The 19,708-nt window shown below is 41.1% G+C and overlaps 2 protein-coding genes across 9 annotated transcripts in view; one reads left to right on the plus strand and one right to left on the minus strand.

Moving 5' to 3' along the window:
- Nucleotides 1–687: 687 nt before the first annotated feature.
- LOC129831008 (succinate dehydrogenase assembly factor 3, mitochondrial-like) overlaps nt 688–19,708 on the plus strand; it is a 32,898-nt gene continuing 13,877 nt past the window's right edge. The window contains exons 1-6 of one of the 8 annotated variants that reach the window (XM_055893969.1): nt 688–775; nt 947–1,226; nt 1,921–1,989; nt 2,091–2,153; nt 2,308–2,373; nt 17,730–17,859. In XM_055893969.1, the coding sequence (XP_055749944.1) occupies nt 1,168–1,226; nt 1,921–1,989; nt 2,091–2,153; nt 2,308–2,373; nt 17,730–17,859 (387 nt within the window). In that variant the 5' untranslated portion in view covers nt 688–775; nt 947–1,167. Of the gene's footprint in view, nt 776–937; nt 1,990–2,090; nt 2,154–2,307; nt 2,374–6,012; nt 6,994–17,299; nt 17,860–19,708 lie in introns of those variants that run through there. The other 7 variants (XM_055893970.1, XM_055893975.1, XM_055893977.1 and 4 more) reach the window with 7 other exon arrangements.
- LOC129831012 (glycoprotein-N-acetylgalactosamine 3-beta-galactosyltransferase 1-like) lies at nt 10,040–16,249 on the minus strand. The gene is made up of 3 exons (XM_055893983.1): nt 16,060–16,249; nt 13,368–14,032; nt 10,040–11,250 (listed from the first exon to the last, which is right to left on the minus strand). Exons 1-3 carry the CDS (start codon nt 16,226–16,228, stop codon nt 11,074–11,076), a joined length of 1,011 nt encoding a protein of 336 aa, XP_055749958.1. The 5' UTR covers nt 16,229–16,249; the 3' UTR covers nt 10,040–11,073.

Raw genomic sequence — 19,708 nt, forward strand, 5'->3', positions numbered from 1 at the left:
CTTGGGAGGCCCTGACTGATTGGTTTTCTTTCTTTTGTATTATAAAATATTTGTGAAAACCTCAAGGCCCTGTGATTATAGCCACTGCAGAGGATTTATATTCACGCATTGGCCGAGGTGTTTGTCTTCTCTTTTTCAGGGTCTTTTTTAATGAATACATTTTTATTTAACTAGGCAAGTCAGTTAAGAAAAAAATATTATTTGCAATGACTGTCTAACCCGGCCAAACCCTAACGACTTTAGGCCAATTGTGCGCCGCCCTATGGGACTCCCAATCACGGCCGATTGTGATGCAGCCTGGAATCGAACCAGGGTCTGTAGTGACACCTCTAGCACTGAGATGCAGTGCCTTAGACCGCTGCACCACTTAGTGGAGGTCCTGGGGACCAGGGCCCTGAAGAACCTGTAGGAACCAAAGTAAGGATGATGCTAAACTTCCTATACCCCCAGAAATGTTCTAGATAAAGATACAGCTAAAATGTACAGAGAAAGTTGGGGAAAGGTGAATGATGCCCCTCTTTCCCAGGGTGACCTAGTGGAGTGATGGGACCTCCAGGGGATACTGGCGTTGGGTTTCCTACACCTAAGGCCAGTTTAAATCTGTTGTTAGGGGTGACTTCTACCTCTTTTCTATCATACGATCTCTAGTGATCTCTAGTAATCTCTCAGACTCTAACCCTAACTTATCCTGTGTCAGAACACCTAGGGTGATAAAGGAAACCAGGGAAGACCTGGACCCACCAGTCCCATGGGTATGAGTGAACCAGGACTGCCGGTAGGTTCACAGCGTTCCTTAGATTTTATGACAAGATATCTTTTTTACGGCAACGCTTGACAGCCCTCTTGTAGAATTACCCTGCAGTGTGTCAGGATGTCCACTAGGCGGGGACATATTGTAAATAATTGAGCTTTGCTGATGGATAGAAATTATTTTTATCTTCTTTAGTATGTCTACTAGGGTCTGATTGGTCCTCCAGGGCTTCAGGGAACGCAAGGGTTCCCAGGAGAGGGTCTACCAGGGCCTAAGGTGAGACACCATCACTAGCTGTTCAACCCACTGATTAGTCTAGCTTGGATATGTACTGTATGTGTACGCTATGCTGTATGTGAGATATGACATGTACTGGAGTACTCTCATACTCATACAGTGAAGTATGTACCTAGATAATGGCTCAGTGTCTTATGTGTTTCAGGATGACATGGGTTCAAGGTTCAAAGGTGACACGGTATGTTGACCCTAACCCTGACCTTAACCTAAACCACCTCAAGATGGGAGGTATTGAAGTGCTGTGTGTCTATGGTGATGATGGTCATGAAAACATGGCGTACAGTAAGGCAGGGGTTCTCAAAGTGGGGTAATGAAGGGGGTCCGGCGACAGAATTGTCTCTCTGCCCCAAGTCTAAATTTGTAGAATAGCAGGAAATGTGCTTTAAAAGGTGAAAATTGTCTCTCTGATGCCAAGAGGGGGGCCTTTTAAATGTTCATTCCCGGGGCCGAGACTTGATAAGTCCGGCCATGCACTGCAGAAGTCATAGTAAAACCTCTTGTATGCCATTTTTATCACACTGTAGTAGGAGTTGTGTTCTGATATTATGACAGGGTCCTTCATGAGGTTGCTATCATAAATGGGGTCCCGATGCAACAAAAAAAAAATGTGGGAACTCCTGCACTAAGGGATTACCTCTTATCCCCTGATCCTCTAACTTCTTACCTCCAGGGAAACACAGGAGCCCCAGGGTTGCCAGGATTGATGGGTTTTCCTGACCGCGGCAGCTTTCCAATCTTTGGGGTTTTCAGACGATATGAAAGAGAGGTTGAACAGGCTAGTAATAGGGGTTGCAACAATTGCGGCAGATAATTTTAGAAAGAGAGGGTCCAGGTCCTCTAATCAGGGACTGATTCAGTTGTCTTCTCCACAGGGTGACCAGGGCTTCCCAGGGCAGCACGGACCACAGGGAGAGAGAGGAGTTGTGGAGCCAGGGACAAAGGTGAGTGTGTGGCAAAGGTCTCCAATGCAGCATACAATATACAGCTGAGATGAGCAGATGTTGAATGTGGAGGTGTGTGTCTGATCTGTGGTCATCTCCAGGGTGAACCAGGACCTGACGGATCCTCTGGTATACTTGGGGAAGATGGAGCGGTCGAACCTAAGGTAAGCATGGTGTCAAAGTTAATTTAGAGGTCAAAGTTCATTAGGCCCCATTGTACATCTACTATAGAGTATAAAGAGCACAGACATTTGAAATAGTTATTACATAACTTGTTAACTTGTTTATTGTCTGCATTTTCTTTGTGTCTTGAAACAGGGTGAGATTGGTTTGCAAGGACTGCGAGGGACAGAGGGTGCGTGGGAAAGGAATTCCTGGAGAAAGGTAGAGTTCTATTTTTTGAAGGTTTGGGGATCTAGAATGTTTACCCAGACAACCACCCACAGTCCTATAGAAACCTTTGGTAGTTCTGGCCTACCTGCATACACCTACGTTATACACAGCATTGTCTGCTTCCAGTATAAGAGTCATACTGATTAACTCAAGGATATCCTGAATAGTCAACCTTTGAAGTACAGGATGGACAAATATTGTGCTGGGCCTTACACAACTTAAATGAGTGAGTTTACCAGTCACCCTCTCCTAGGTGACAAAATATTGAACATGCCTTATACGTCAGGCTCGCTGAATAAACATTTCCTGAACACAAAGTCAATATTTATCCACTACAACTAGACTCCCTGACTGGTGCTTCACCTTTGAAAGGCAATTCCAAGCAATATTATCTTCTACTTGCACACAATCCCGGATCCGGGAGCACCCTCATCAGTAAAAAAGATGACTAGCATACCCTAGCATAGCGCCACAAGTAAATACTAGCATCTAAATATCATTAAATCACAAGTCCAAGACACCAGATGAAAGATTCACATCTTGTGAATCCAGCCATCATTTCTGATTTTTAAAATGTTTTACAGGGAAGACACTATGTATTTCTATTAGCTAACCACGATAGCAAAAGACACAACTTTTTTTTCCCACCATTTTTTTCCTGCAAATTCGACCAAATAAAGATATAAATAGTCACTAACCAAGAAACAACTTCATCAGATGACAGTCTGATAACATATTTATTGTATAGCATATGTTTTGTTAGAAAAATGTGCATATTTCAGGTATAAATCATAGTTTTACATTGCAGCCACCATCACAACTCTCACCAAAGCAACTAGAATAACTACAGAGACCAACGTGAACTACCTAAATACTCATCATAAAACATTTATGAAAAATACACAGCGTACAGCAAATGAAAGACAAAGATCTTGTGAATCCAGCCAATATTTCAGATTTTTTAAGTGTTTTACAGCGAAAACACAATATAGCATTATATTATCTTACTACAATAGCCAACCACACAACAGCATTGATTCAAGCCAACAATAGCGATAACGAATAAACCAGCAAAATATATTAATTTTTTCACTAACCTTCTCAAGCTTGCATATTTAGCGGCACAAATCGTGGTTATACAATGAGAATGTAGCCAAGCTGCCAACAAAATGTCGGGAGAAATCTTGGGAGAGGCACCTAATCTAATCAGTAGCTAATCATAAACTTGACAAAAAAATCTTAATGCAACCGCTGTGTTAGATTTTTAAAATTAACGTTACTACAACATAAGCGTGCGTTAAAGCGAGACCGCACCAAAATTAATGGCGGAATAGTTGTTTGAAATTTTTCAACAGAACAACGAATTAACATCATAAATAGTTCTTACTTTTTGATGAGCTTCCATCAGAATCTTGGGCAAGTTGTCCTTTGTACAGAAGAATCGTTGCTCGGTTGTAGATTGTCGCCTTCAACTTTGGAATTAGCAGTAAACATTAGCCATGTGGCAAAGACGTGCCCAACTCACTATAACGCAGCACAAAGAAATATCCGAAAATCGCAATATACTGATATAAACTGATATAACTCGGTTTAAAATAACTACATTATGATGTCTTTAACACCTATATCGAATAAAATCAGAGCCGGATATATCTAAGGCCTATAACGAGAGCTTTCCAGAACGCCATCCTGAGGTCTGTCTTGCGTCATGGCGAATGTTGAAAAGAGTGTACCCCACGTACCAAGACCATTTATATGGCCTCAGATCTGCCTAGCAACTCCATTCCAATTCTCACTGCTTGCTGACATCTAGGGGAAGGCCTATGCAGTGCATGTCGACCAATAGAAGACATGCAAATTAATAAACTGACCCTAGAACAGACTGCCTGATTTCAGATTTCTCACTTCCTGACAGGAAGTTTGCTCCAACTTGAGTTCTGTTTTACTCACAGATATAATTCAAACGGTTTTAGAAACTAGAGAGTGTTTTCTATCCAATAGTAATAATAATATGCATATTGTACGAGCAAGAATTTAATTTGGGAACGAAAATTTTACAAAGTGAAAACAGCACCCCCTATTGAGAAAAGGTTATGCGTCATAATGAAATATGATAAGTTATGAATGGCACCTGTATTGATAACAGAAGCTTAAACACAGTAGTGGTGCTTTCAGAGAATCCAGACAGGGTTGGATGTCCCAAATAACATCTTATACCCTTAAAGTATGGTCCACGGCACTCTTGTGGAACTGGGTCCTTTCTATGACTTCTGCAGTGAAACCTTTGACAATGACGACCAAAATGGTCAAGAATTTGTCCAGGTCCTAGTTATAGGCTAGCTACCTGAGCAGGTAATATGCAAAATGTTAGGGTTAACGGCTGGTTGGTCACAACTGCTGTGGATAATTATAGACTGGAGTCCCCTTTTATAGGCCCTCAGACCAATTTCCCCCCCCCCCCAAAAAAAAAACTTTGAGTCTCAACTTACTGTTGATAGTTAGAATAATAGAATACACAAGGTGCAATTTTGAAATTTGCTCGTGCATCACCAGTCACTCAACTAGCCCATGTCATTTTTTTTTTTTTAGGTTGGTAAGTTAGTGTAGTGGCCAGCTATCTAAACTTGTAGTAAGCATGGTCGAATTACCGAGCGGGGTGGGGCCCATTGATCATCAGCTATCGTATTAAAAACTGCAAACATTTGCCTTCAACCTATGGCAAAATGTGTAGAATTGCAGGAAATTAGCTGTAAAACTGCACAATTTTATCTCCGCCCCATAGCAAAATGATTAGAAATGTAGCAAACTTGCTTTAAAACTGCAACATTTTCTCTATGCCCCATGGCAAAATGTGCAGAATTGCAGTAAACTAACTTTAAAACAGATTATTACGAGGGGGCCGCTAAAATGTTTTGCTCGCAAGTTGGAGGGGTATGGATGTGGGTACACAGACACACGAGCCACTGGGCCCCTTATGATGAGTTCGGTTTTTTAGTGGCCCCCACACCCATCAAAGTTGCCCATCCCTGCTGTAGATGTATGGTTTAAGGTGGGTCATCTTTAATAGAGGAGGCATTAGGATTTATGCCTGGGTTTGGTTTTAAGTGTTTTTTGAAGGAAATTCTATGGGCTAAGTTTAGGGTTCGATTATATGGCTGTTATGAGTGTCATCTGAGGTTCCCTTTCAAGTTACATGTGTGGAACGCCACTTGTAATTCTTCAACTTTTTCAGTCTGAGTGGTTTTCGGACTTGAGATCTTCACACAACATTTTAAGAAAGTCTCCCATTGACATCAAGAAAGTCTAAGTTGTGCCTATCTACATTTTAAATCAGGCCCTCCCATCAAACCCCTGCCCAATATTCCAAATATATGCACTGTTTCCGCCAGGTTTCCCAGAAGCATTGACAAGAAGCCAGCAACCGCTGTTTTGCTTCACTGCATTTTACAGCCTGGTATCATAGACTAGACATAACCAGTGGTGATTTTAGCATGGAAATCTTGGTGGGGGAAAAATCTATGCTGGGATGCATGCCAGCAAAGCCACTACACAATAAAACACAAAAAAATACATTAATTGTACGATAACGGTGACGAACGGTACCCACAAACTGTTAGTTTGTCCCAACAGCATTGATTACCAACAACTACGAGACAGCCTACAGGGAGGAAGTGAGGGCTCTGGGAGTGTGGGGCCAGTAAAATAACCTCTCACTCAACGTCAACAAAATGAAGGAGATGATTGTGGACTTCAGGAAAACGCAGAGGGAGCACTCCCCTATCCACATCGACGAGACAGCAGTGGAGAAGGTGGAAAGTTTTAAGTTCCTCGGCGTACACATCACTGACAAACTAAAATGGTACACCCACACAGACAGTGTGGTGAAGAAGGCGCAACAGTGCCTCAGGAGGCTGAAGAAATTTGGCTTGTCACCTAAAACCTTCACAAACTTTTACAGATGCACAATTGAGAGCATCCTGTCGGGCTGTATTACCGGCAACTGTACCGCCCACAACCGCAGAGCTCTCCAGAGGGTGGTTCTGTCTGCGCAACGCATCAACGCATCAACTACCTTCCCTCCAGGACACCTACAGCACCTTATGTCACAGGAAGGCCAAAAAGATCATCAAGGACAGCAACCACCCGAGCCACTACCTGTTCACCCTGGGGACAGAGAGACGGACAGCTTCTATCTCAAGGCCGTCAGACTGTTAAATAGCCATCACTAGCACAGAGAGGCTGCTGCCTATATACACAGACTTGAAATCATTGGCCACTTTAATAAGTGGAAAACTAGTCACTTTAGTAATGTCACTTTAATAATGTTTACATTTCTTGCATTACTCCTCGTGTACAGTATATACTGCATTCTATACTATTCTACTGTATCTTAGTCTATGCCGCTCTGAGATTGCTCGTCCATATATTTATATATTCTGAATTCCATTCCTCTACTTAGATTTGTTTGTATTGGGGATATGTTGTGAAATTGCTAGATATTACTTGTTAGATATTGCTGCACTGTTGGAACTAGAAGCACAAGCATTTCGCTACACCCGCAATAACATCTGCTAAACACGTGTATGTGACCAATAAAATTTGATTTGATTTGAGCAGTCCAAACACCTTACCACTGCTACACCTGGCTATCAGCGGAGCCTTGTCTGGCAGCAAAATAGGTCATTCAGCCTCATTTACTGCCTTTTAAAAAAACATAGTTGATATGGCTGATTTGCTTAAACAAATGTGGTTTCTACTGACAATTGAGATGTACAAACTATGGCATAAGAGGACGACAAGCGGATAAGAGGCAATCCGTAATTTCGATTAAGACATTAATGAGTAAGCTAGGACGGACATAGTCAATATAACTATTTGTTCAGCACTTTTGAAATGTACAGCAACAGAATTGAGAACATGGGCTGTTCTTACAGTGTTCTCCCTATACTCCAAGTTAGAACCGTAGGATAAATAAAGGTGGCATATAAGCAGACAATGAAAGCTCTTACAATATTCAATGATTGCATTTCTCAAAACAGGTTATAGGCTACATGTGCACCACCAAGTCAAAACAGTAGGCAAAATTAAGAGGTGAAAATAGACCAAATTATTAGGGTGAGGCACATGGGCTACTAACAGCTTAATACACAACATACACTTTGTCTTACTTTCTTAACTACAGTATACATATCTCCCTGGCATATTACATCATTTACGCAGCAGCATACAATAAATTTTTTGGACTCACCTTGTTGTGCTCACTTGAACAGGAAGGTAGCGCGGCTGTCCTTTGTGGGAAAATGTTGTCATCAAAGTCTGGCATTCTCTGGATTTAGGGTGCTTTCAAGACAACTGGGAACTCTGGGGGGAAAAAAGGTTGAATCGTGATGACGTCAGTGACCTTCAGGTGTTAGCTCTAGAAAGAGGCCCGGGTTCCGAATTTACAATTCCAAGTTGGATAAAAGTTCAAAATGTATTTTCCCAGTCATAGCTCGTTTTTCCCGAGTTCCCAGTTGTCTTGAACTCACTAAAGTCCGATTTTGCAGTTCCGAGTTAACAGTTGTTTTGAGCACGGCACAAATCATGCTTCATTGACAGCATGGCCAATGTTGAATGTTTATAATTTTAAACTAGGAAAAGAGCCCCTTAATCTTAGACTTTGGACCACACAGCCACTCCACTGAATAGCAGGCTAGTGATTGCTAGCCACACTGATTGATTGTTAGCCACTCTGATTCCTTCCAAACCACTCATTGTTGAATTTGCGATTTCCAACTTGTTGTGTAATGTTTATGTCCAATGGCCGATGAGCACCGATAAGTTTTATCTATAATTTCTCTTCATTACTTATTTTCATATGACAAGGATTATAAAGGATTTGCCAGTAGATTGTCGACTTGATTCGTGATGATGACTGTTAGCTAAGATTTTGAAAGTATGACGTTGACATGATCAGTGCTATCAAAGCTATTGTATATGTAATGTGATTTGACATCATTTTATCAGTGGCCAATGACCTTGAGCCTTCTTGGATGGGCACTTCTATTGTAACTCTAGGCTAGAATGTTCTAGCTCTACCCTTAGACTTTGTGATGACGTAGTGTCCTCATGAGTGACAGAACACTGAGACAATCACGGCGCAAAACCACTACAGGAAACACTGAGCTACGCTGAAACACCTGCATTTTGGAGCTGCCTTACTCAAGAAAAGAGACCACGTTTCTATGCAGCTTTATTAACTCAATGATATATTACTTTTTACATTGTTTGCAAACTGATATGTGACACGAATTAATGCCAAAATAACATGCAAAACAGAAAAGCCCCCCCAAAAAATATTTTGGGGCCCCACCTGGCCTGAATGACTGGTCACCACTGGACATAACATAGTAAATCTAAATCCTGGACACTCAAATTAGTGTGACATGTTATATTTGGTATGGTTACATGAGACAGAAAGTTTCTTCTAATGACTCCAACCTAAGTGTATGTAAACTTCCAACTTCAACTGTATGTTATTTTATAACCATGATGGGACCAGAAGACTATCATACCATGGGTCCTATAGATCCTGGCTCTCCTAATTATCCCTTGTCTCCTTTCCTCCCACAGTCTCCACCAATCTCCCTGTCTCCCTGTGTACAGTAATATGACAGTATTGTTAAGCACATCAACAAGAACATTCATAGTGAACAGCAAATGGTTGTGTGTGTCCATGTTGCAATTGAACCGGTCTGTGTGTGTTTGTTTGGCAGTTACAGTCCTGTGTGGCACAACATGCATACTGTTTCATAATGGCACCTTTTGTTAAGTCGCTCAACCATATTTTTATATCTTAATAGCGTTTTCTTCTCCCTCCCACAGAGTGATGTTAATTACACTCACACGTTCATCCACTGGTATATCTGTCTGTCTGTCTATCTATGTAATTTCTCTCAATCTATGTAATTTCTCTGACTGCGGTGAGGAAGATGCTATACCTGGGCGAGGCCACCATTATGGATAGTGCCATCTTGAGAGCCAACCAGCTGTTCCAGGCCTCGCGGCCCGGTGTTCATAAAGTTGCCGTGGTACTAACCGATGGGCAGGCACACCGGCGTGATGCAGTGCAGCCTGAGGACGCCGCCAGCATTGAGATGTTTGTCATCAGAGTGGTAAATAAGAAAGACCCGCTGTACGCAGAATTCCAGGCTGAGATGATTGCTATCACCTCTGGCCCAGATGAGGAGCACGTGTACCTGATCAACGACTTCATGACTCTGCCCAATATGTGATTCTACATCAAGTTCAAGAATCTAGATCAAGTTCAAGTCTAGATGCTAGACTGCCTAGTATATGGTTCTAGTTACGTTTTATTTACACTGACACTCATAGCAGTCAATACAACATGGAATCCATGCAAATAACATAGGCCTATCTAAATACATTGATAAAATAACTAGCAGAACTCAGGATAAGACCCAGATGCAGACAGCTAGAATCACAGATGTTTATTGACCCAAACAGTGGGCAGGCAAAAGACAGGTCAAGGGCAGGCAGAGGTTCGTAATCGGGTCAGAGTCAGGCAGGTACAGAACGGCAGGCAGGCTCGGGGTCAGGGCAGGCAGAATGGTCAGAACCGGGGAAAATAGTTAACAGAAACTTGAGAACTTGTTTCCTTGTTCAGATTACGTCATAATGTTACAAAACCAGTTCATATAACAGACAGTTTTGCTTTGTTTAAAGAGAGTTGGGCCGTGTGCAAAGCCTGCACATTTCCCAATGTTGATGTCAGAGGGATGCACCGAGGACATGGGCTCCTATCTATCTATGGCTGAATCCCAATTCTCCCAAGGATGTGGAGTGTGTAAGTCCATACTTTGGGATAAGGGTGGAGAATCGGGACACAGTCTCTCTATCGGTTACAGTTTGACCAAAGCTCAGGTGAACGACAGCACTGCTACACTGATGCTCCAGAGAGGACATGTATACTCTATTTCTCTTTTGTGTTCTTTATGTAGTCTGTGAACCACCCCCTGTACTGTACAAATATTCAACCTGTTTATATTTTGTATATTTTCACACACTCTTGTTTTTACTCATTGTGTTGCTTCAAATAATTGTCCATTAAAAGACACCTTAACTTTCAAACCAAAAACACTGAACAGATTCTCACAGGTCAGGAGTATCATGACATAAAATGATCTGTTGTGTACTGAACTTAGTCAAAATTGAATCTTTAGCTAACAATCTGAATTGAATATTTCACTAGACCTCCAGAAATCTGGGGAACACATTAAGTACATACTTCTATTTTCATTTGAACAAAATATCATGTTAACCTTTGTTTTACTGTAAGTTGTAAAAAATGAACACTCGACTGTAAAATAGATATTTGTTTACATTGTACAACAAAAGCAAAGGAAATGTGAAACTCTATCAACAGAATGAACTCAACTTAGTACAACTGTCTCCCCCGTCACAAAAAAACTATATTACTCTATTATTCATGTATTTGTTGTCTATGTAAACAAACAATGTATAGCTTCAAAATATGTTTAAAACTACCATGTCAATGAATTTGATAGTGGTTCCATCATTGCTCAGCTTACCAAAGAAAGTGCCAATGTCAGGCTGTTGTTTCAGCATTTAAACATGACACTGTAATAAGTGCTTTCTTCAGTACAGTAGTCCGTCTGTGATGTCTCTGTGTTAAGCAGAGACAGGTGTGGTGGTGTTACTCTCAATTTCAGCTGCTGCAGCATCAGGGTTGTACCTGTACTTGTATCCATAGGGCCGTAGATGATAGGTGAAGTATTCCAGCGTGTACATCTCTACAGGGTAGATGTAGTGAAATGATACGATGTGATCTGAACAACATTCTGGGCCCTGGGGGAAAGAAGAACGACAGTCTGATTAAGTATATTAATAGTCGTTTAGGTCAGGGGTTCTTCAACGTTTTCAGTCTGGGACCCAAGTGAGAAATTCTGTGTTTTCCTGGGACCCAAGCATTGGAAAATATGCAACTATATATAAATATCAGTACATTTCATTGCACTTATGCCTAAAAAAAATGCAATATAGACAAAAACAAATAACAATGAAATTAAATATCCATATAAATATATATTAATGTTAATTTCCCCCATTAAAAACACTCATATATCTGTCTAGGTTGGAACTGTTGCTGTTAAAATACAATCAATTATTTTCATTCTGAACTGGAATAAACTGATTGATCACATCACACAGATGAATAACAGAACACACACAGGCTTTTTAATAGTGCAACCCTAAGTAACAGTACAGATTTTTTTAAATGATCAGGCCTACTGTACATCTTACTGTAGAAATTATTGTTGAAAGAAAGTCTAGTTTGGAACTGTTGCTGTTAAAATACAATACATATGTTTTATTCTGAACTGGAATAAACTGATTGATCACATCACACAGATGTAGACCAGAACACACACAGCAGTCCTAACGAGCATGTCTATTCTGGGCTCTGTTTTTGATATTACAACATTGAGGTCGTGCTCAGCCTTCAAACTGTTTCTGTACTTGTTTTTGAAGTATGTCAGAGTTGAGAACCCTGACTCGCATAGGTATGTGGTCCCAAACTGGACCAGAACATCATCTGCTTTCTCAGTCAGGCAGGAGACCGCTTCCTGTAGATAAGCAGCCCAGAACTGTGTGAGTGTGTTTGCCTCAAAAAGCATCTTGCTTCAATCAGTTTATTCCAGTTAAGAATAACAATTATTATTGTATTATAACAGTAACAGTTCCAACCTAGACTAGTTTTCAACAATAATTTCTACAGTAAGATGTACAGTGGGCCTGATCATTTTTCATCTTCATCTGTACTGTTACTAGGGTTGCACTCTCAGTAGCTAGCTTGCTTTGGCGAATGTTAGCTATTAGCTGTGTACAAGGCCAGGGGATTGTTTGAAAGAAAAACTCACATCTACTACTATGAGAGTTAGTACTCCCTTATTTCTGCTTCTCATCACCTGTTATAAAATGACAACAATGCCTTGCTAGCTGACTTACTTTTCCACTGTCGAAGCACTATTTCCTGAAGCATTCTGTCCTGTTCTGAAAGAACTCCCTGGGTTTACCATCATGCTGTGGATGTTTGGTCAGGACGTGTCGTTTTATTAATTTGTTCGTTATGAGAGACTCATTACTAAGCACTTCCACACACAAAACACATTGTTATAAGTTTGTATGAAAGAGAGAGAAACTCATCGCTGTATATGCGTTTCATGACAATTGAGCTCAGTCAGAACTTGTGGCTAGCATGAGTCCATTTGATATGAGTCCATTTGATAACAGCGGTGAGTGATTGGGAATGACAAGCCAATGGCTAACAGCGCATCATCCGCTGCCTGAACGACAGCGCTGTATCGGGTGGGTCGCGGAGTGATCTTCAAGAAAACTGCAGAAAAAAGATCTGGTAAACCGCGAAGTACACGGGCATCTCCCTCTCACACTGGCGCAGCTGCCAAACTGAGCAGAGATTGCTGCTAAGCAGAGAGCGCAGATGCACTTGGCCTAATCAATAATTATACATTTACACTGACACGTCGCGACCCATACTTTAAGAAAGGCTGGTTTAGGTAGTATACCAAATGCTGTATTAAGCCTGTATAAAACATTATACAAGTGTTTATATAAGGCCCTGCGATAGACTTGTACATCATGCTGCCTCACGATACAGTAACATGATATAGGCTCTTGTCTTATGAGCCTGTCCGGCTCGCACAAGCTTGGCTACTTACTTATAATAAGTACAAATCCATGAGTAAATATTTACTGTAGCTACTCAATCATAAAACACTTTGAATGCCAAACCCAAAGCATCTATGACACCTCTCAATATACATTACACATGATTGAGGGAGTATACCACCCGCACACAGAGCTTGAAATATAATTGAATAGAATGGTATGTATGATTATACTTGATGTAAATGTCCACTTCATTAGGGTTAGGCTATGCTTACCTCTCTTGGTTTGTAGTGGTCGTATAAGAGATACCAGGGCAGTTTTCTGGGTGGCTCTTTGATCAGGTACTTGTCTGGTGGGTAGGGATGAAACGTCTGCCTTCCCTTCACATCTCTGGAGTCCCCCGGCTCCACACCCATCATCTCCATACACTTCCCCAGAGCCATGTCTTCTATGGTGGAGAAGTGGGAACATTTCCCCGTGTCGAATCCCTTGATGAACCTTCTGACGGCTTCTTTACTGAGGACATAGCCGGCTCCACCACTCATGTAACCCTGCTGGACGAACGGGCGGAACCTTCGCCCAAAGTATACAGGCTTATACGGGTCCTGTTTAGACAATGTGTGTCGGAGGTTCTCGACGACCACGAACGTGTCATCATCGGCTTTGAGGACCCAGTCGTAGTCGTTGCGGTGGTGTTGGTAGATGTACTGGAAGGCTCGGATGGTCTTCCAGTAGAGCTGGTCTCGTCCCTCAGTTACGTTGAGCCCCACTGTGGGGAATTCTGTCTCCACTGAGCTCATGTAGAGGATTTTGTTGCATCGTTTGCCCCAGGTGGCCCGGATGTGTTTGGTTCTGGACTCCAGGTTCTTAGGCCCAGTCATGATCCAACATAGTAGTCGTACATTTTGGGACAGGTTGGCTGCAACACTCCTGTCCTCATCTGAAAGAGTTCATTTAAAAAATAATGAATAAAAAGTGTGATCAATTAGCACATGGTGTCCCAAACTCGGTCCTGGGGTGCGTGCTTAGACACCTCCTGTACTCTCTGTTCGCCCACGTCTGCGTGGCCGTGCACAATTTCAACACCATCATTAAGTTCGCCGACAACACGACGGTGGTAGGCCGGATCACCAATGACGATGAGTCGGCCTACAGGGAAGAGGTCAGAGACCTAGCAGTGTGGTGCCAGGACAACAACCTCTCCCTCAACGTCAGCAAGACAAAGGAGCTGATTGTGGACTACAGGAAACAAAGGACTAAGCACGCACCCATCCACATCGACAGGGCTGTAGTGGAGCAGGTTGAGAGCTTCAAGTTCCTCTGCCACATACTCTGGTGTTGTCATGAACATGATGGGAGACAGGGAGCTGGTTTCAAGCGCAGGGCACAGCAGGTGTTTATTTGTAAAAAATATAATCCGATAGGCTTAGGTACAGGCAGGGAATAGGCAAAAGGCATTTTTAGTGAGGCAGGCCAAAACTATCATACATGGGAGGATTAAATTACAGTAAAACCAGAACTCCAACTGGAAGTGTGCCAGAAAACAATCAATACCTCTCAATGATAGGGTGCAAAGAACTGAACTAAATAGTGTGTGATAATGACATACAGGTGTGTGAACAGGTGATTGGGATCTGGAGAGTGAGCTGCGTTCAGGGGATCTACGTGTCTATTATCTATCTTGTTGACTAGTCACTTTATCCTTACCTATATGTACATTCTGTACAATGACAATCTAGATGAGTCTGTGCTTTCAACTTTGTGGCAACAGTTTGGGAAAGGCCCGTTCCTGTTTCAGCATAACATTGCCCCTGTGAACAATGCGAGGTCCATACAGAAATGATTTGTTGAGATCGGTGTGGAAGAACTTGACTGGCGTGCACAGAGCCCTGACCTAAACTCCATCTAACGCCAATGGGATAAATAGGAACACCGATTGTGAACCAGTCCTAATCGCCCAATATCAGTGCCCGACCTCACTAATGCTCTTGTGGCTTAATGGAAGCAAGTCTCCACAGCAATATTCCGACATTTCGCCGTTTCCTTCCTCTCTGGCAACTGAGTTAGGAAGGACGCCTGTATCTTTGTAGTGACTGGGTGTATTGATACACCATCCAAAGTGTAATGAATAACTTCTCGATGCTCAAAGGAATATTCAATGTCATATTTTAGTTTTTACCCATCTACCAATAGATGGGTTTTCCTTCTTTGATAGGCATTGGAAAACCTCCCTGGCCTTTGTGGTTGAATCTATGTTTGAACTTCACTGCTCGACTGAGGTACCAAAAATAATGTTATACACTTATTGCACATGAATTTATTATGTGACCTCTTAAGCACATTTCAACTTTTCAAGACATTTCCGCTTTTCATTTTTTATACATTTGTAAAAATGTCTAAAAGCATAATTCCACTTTGACATTATGGGGTATTGTGTGTAGGGCAGTGACACAAAATCTCGATTTATTCAATTTTAAATCAGGCTGTAACACAACAAAATGTGGAAAAAGTCAAGAGGTATGAATACTTTCTGAAGGCACTGTATTTGAATTAGCTGTGTGGTGCTAGGGCACCCACGTTTTTTTGTTGGGGGGCCAGGACCAAGTTTGGGAAACTCTGATTTAGCAGATGCTATTATCCAAAGTATTTGGTTGTGTCATTGAAACAACTACATGTGGCCTGTGCAGGAATCAAACCCCTAACCGTAGTGTTCCCAGCACTGTGCTCTAATCCACTGGCCTCTTGGAACCAGAAATCTTTCAGGAATCACAGATGTTAGAAGATTCTCTCACACACAAAAAAAAAGCTTTCTACTTAGACTTAGACCTTACATCGTCATAGGAAGTGGAGAAAACCTCAAAACGCATTTGTTTATATTCGTTTTTGATGAATAACATTTTATTTCAATATTGTGATTAAGAAAGCCACAAATAAAATGCAGTGAATGGATATTCAGAAGTCAATTACCTGAGTGTATGTGTCTTGGAACCCTTTTGTCATAATGAACTCCACTGGAGTAACCCAGTGAGAAAACAGCTCGTTTTGCAGTGCTGGTGTCTGAGTAAACAAAGTATTGAATAGACAGAAATCCTATACACAGCCCAGACACAAAGGGTACAAGTGAAAGAGTGATCATAATTCCCCTCTTTCAGACCAAACCCTGTGAGGGATACAAAAAAAAGTGAGTTAGGGCAGGTGAACAAACACTTGTTAATTCCAACCTGTCAAAAAATAATTAGCAAATATGCTATATACAGTATACAACTGACGTTGATTGTGCCTGTTCAAGATCAGTTTACAAGGGGGGGATGTATTTAAAATAAAGGATTTTAAATACATAATGACTCTCAATCAAAGTCATTGTTACTTTTAAAGTTACAATAACACATCTTGCAACATTTTGATATTAAAATAGTTTGATATTATCGTTGGTAATTTTTACTGGGGAAAAATGGGCTTACCTGTTCACACAAAAATGTTTAAAACAAATATTCTCCTCTGATTGTGGATAACGCCGGAGTAGAAGCATTGAGTGACAAGAATAAGAGCACATAGCGGTGGGAGTGAGTTTTATAGGCAGATTAACTCACGGTTTATCAGGTACCTCCTATACTCATGCATGGAATGTTACCAAGCAGTTTGTCTTGATTTTGCCTTGTCTGATACATCTGACTGCAAATATGTATGTACACTAGTAGGCTATAATTCACACATTTTCAGTCTGTGCATGATCATATCCACGGATCCAAATGGTATCCGTATTTGTTGTTTAAATTCCGATTTTGAACGAACGGTACACGGGTCGCGCTTTCATCCATTTACCTGCAATCACAAGAATGTTCTTGGAAACAAAAATCGATTTAGTCAGTGTCGCCTTTATTTTTTTTCTCTTTATTTTGGAAGAGTGAGCTCAAATAAAAATGTCCTGTTTTTATAAATAACAACTTTGTAACAGTTCTATAACATTTTCATAACCACTCTTTATAATACTTGTCTCAGGTTACGATGGACATTGAGAATCCCCTGACTGATTTGGTGTTTGTCGTTTAGGCTACTGCTTAGTGCTGCAATGCATATATCATTTGTTGGAATAACTATAACTGGAACATATGAAATTCACGTTAATAACGGTACGTCCAAATACGAATTCACCGCTAGGGGCACTATAAGAAAACAGTCATCTTGAGGTTTTCCCATCCAAGTATGAATGGTCAAAGAAAATTCTACTTCCGGGATAAACAAGGACACGCTGTTTTGTTGAATAACTGTCCTTGTTTTAATGTGACTAAGTTGCCAAAACTGCACATCTACAGAGGTATTTGCTTTTATCTGAATGTGTCATGCGACATTTGTCACGAAAGGACTTGCCTTAAATAGTAGTGAACGCGGCGTTTAGCTTGAAACCTGAAAGTTGTGAGTTCGAGCCAGCAATCACAGATTAGTATAGCTGGCTTAGTTAACATTCACCTGTCATACAATCAGCCACCAAGTTGTCTTTGAAGGAAAGTCAAGTAGCTAACCGTCATACATAGTTGGCTAGTGATCTTACTAGATTTATTTGTTTTGCGTGTTTCTCTTGCCAACAACTTCATGGCGAATCCTTCCCATGTATCAAGAGTTTTCTCTTTGTACAAGAGGATTCTACTGTTGCACCGGTTCCTGCCCATTGACTTGAGAGCGCTGGGAGACCAGTATGTCAAAGATGAATTCAGAAGGAACAAAACGGCGGCGCCCGAGGAGGTCACTGTCTTCATGAGGGAATGGGGGGTAAGTTGGCAACACTACAGAAACTGCTTGTCATTGCATGTGCACGGTCAATACATATGCATGTGTAGCTAATAAATGAAATTGATAAGCACGTACTTATATTTATGGTCATGCTAGTTATTGCCTTGAATAGAGGATATTTGAGGGGACAGGAAATTTAACCAATATCGTTGGTCACTTTTATAGAAGAACATGTGCCGTTTAATCCCTCGCCGCACGATGGCGGTGTTTGCTATAATTCCAGAGCCTAGACAATATCTCTGCATCTCTGATTCAAGATTTTAGCACAGCACACACAATGAACATACGTTATCTATCATCATAAGCCCACTTCAATCTTTGGCTTCAACCAATTTATCTGGTTGTTATATCCATAACCGTTTTTATTTTAAGCCATTCAGATGTTTTATTATTAGGTTATTGACAGCTGTGTAAGTACCCACAAGTGACAAATTTCAAAGCTGTAAAAAAACGTTGGTGTTGAGGTGACCCCCAGATAAACACATTTTCCAGATATGTATCTTCTCAGATTATACTTTATGTACAGTTAAAATATTAATGTAGATAAATATGCACAGGATAGCACATTTCATGGGCAATAATTACTATTTCTTACCAATTTAAAATATTTTTCATGCTAGTTATTGAGCCTGTATGTCACAGTCACACAAAAGCAGCATCATTTGGTTAACTACTACAAGATAATAGATTTCAGGCATTCACAGCTTACATTTTGAAATGCATTTTGTCTTATTTTACTGTTAAATGAACCTGGCATTGTTATACATAGATACCATTTTTGTCAGTTGGACATTTATCTCAGGTGAGCTTAAAGCAGTGGTCACCAACCTGTTTTGAGTCAAGATCCCTTTCTGAGTCAAAATGCAAGCCGAGATCTACCGTTCACATTTATTGTTGTTCAGACCATTTAAAAACATTATACTGATGGTCAGTCACAGGGTCCACCTCAACGTCCCTCCGCTCTCCCTTTCCCCCACAGACACTGTCTTCCAGCTGATGGCGAAACTCGAGTCGCATCATGCACAAATTCGTGATCCACGTTGCTGCTCCTTCATTACAGCTGCAGTGCTGGTTGTAGCAGGAGTGGAAATAGGAAGAACGCACATTTTATGGCTTATAAAAGTGTTGAATAAAAAGTGTTGACAGTGCTGAGTAAGAACTTAAACATAAACTCACTTTTAAAAACAGAAGCTCTTTGCTCTGTTCGTTGACAGTCTCTCTCTGGTCGTGGTTTTAAATGTTTTGAAATCTCACCGTATCAACTTTGCTGTAACTTTCTTTTACGCCTACTATGTTAATGCAGACACGGTAATCTGAGCCATCCAATATGCCAGCGGTCGGCATATAGTGCACTTGATTTGTACCTTCAGACACATGAAATCGAGATCGACCGGTTGGTGACCACTGGCTTAAAGGGTGCAGTAGCACAAAATGTAAACGGCAATAAAGAAATGTTGTTCAATATCATCAATACTAGCTTTGCATAATATTGTAGTCTTAGCAGCGGTCCCAAACCACCGGGCCGCGGACATTCGCAACCGGGCCGCACGGAAAGGATAAATATATATATTTATCAGTAAAAGAAAATAATAATTATATACAATTTTAGGCTATTTGTGCAGTAATTACATTGAACTTGGTGAAGTCTGTTGGTCCCTTTCTTACCATTCTAATATCTCTGTCAGGCCCACAACAGTTCACAGACTTTGAACTTGAGAAATGCGTGCGCAGCGAGTTCATCGCGGTCTGCGTGAGCTGTGTTGCCCGACAACTTTGTACTAGCTAGCTATGTTAGCTGACATGAATAAAAACAAACAAACGTCGCTGG

The sequence above is a fragment of the Salvelinus fontinalis genome, chromosome 32, assembly GCF_029448725.1.
Source record: "Salvelinus fontinalis isolate EN_2023a chromosome 32, ASM2944872v1, whole genome shotgun sequence".
Taxonomy (NCBI): Eukaryota; Metazoa; Chordata; class Actinopteri; order Salmoniformes; family Salmonidae; genus Salvelinus; species Salvelinus fontinalis.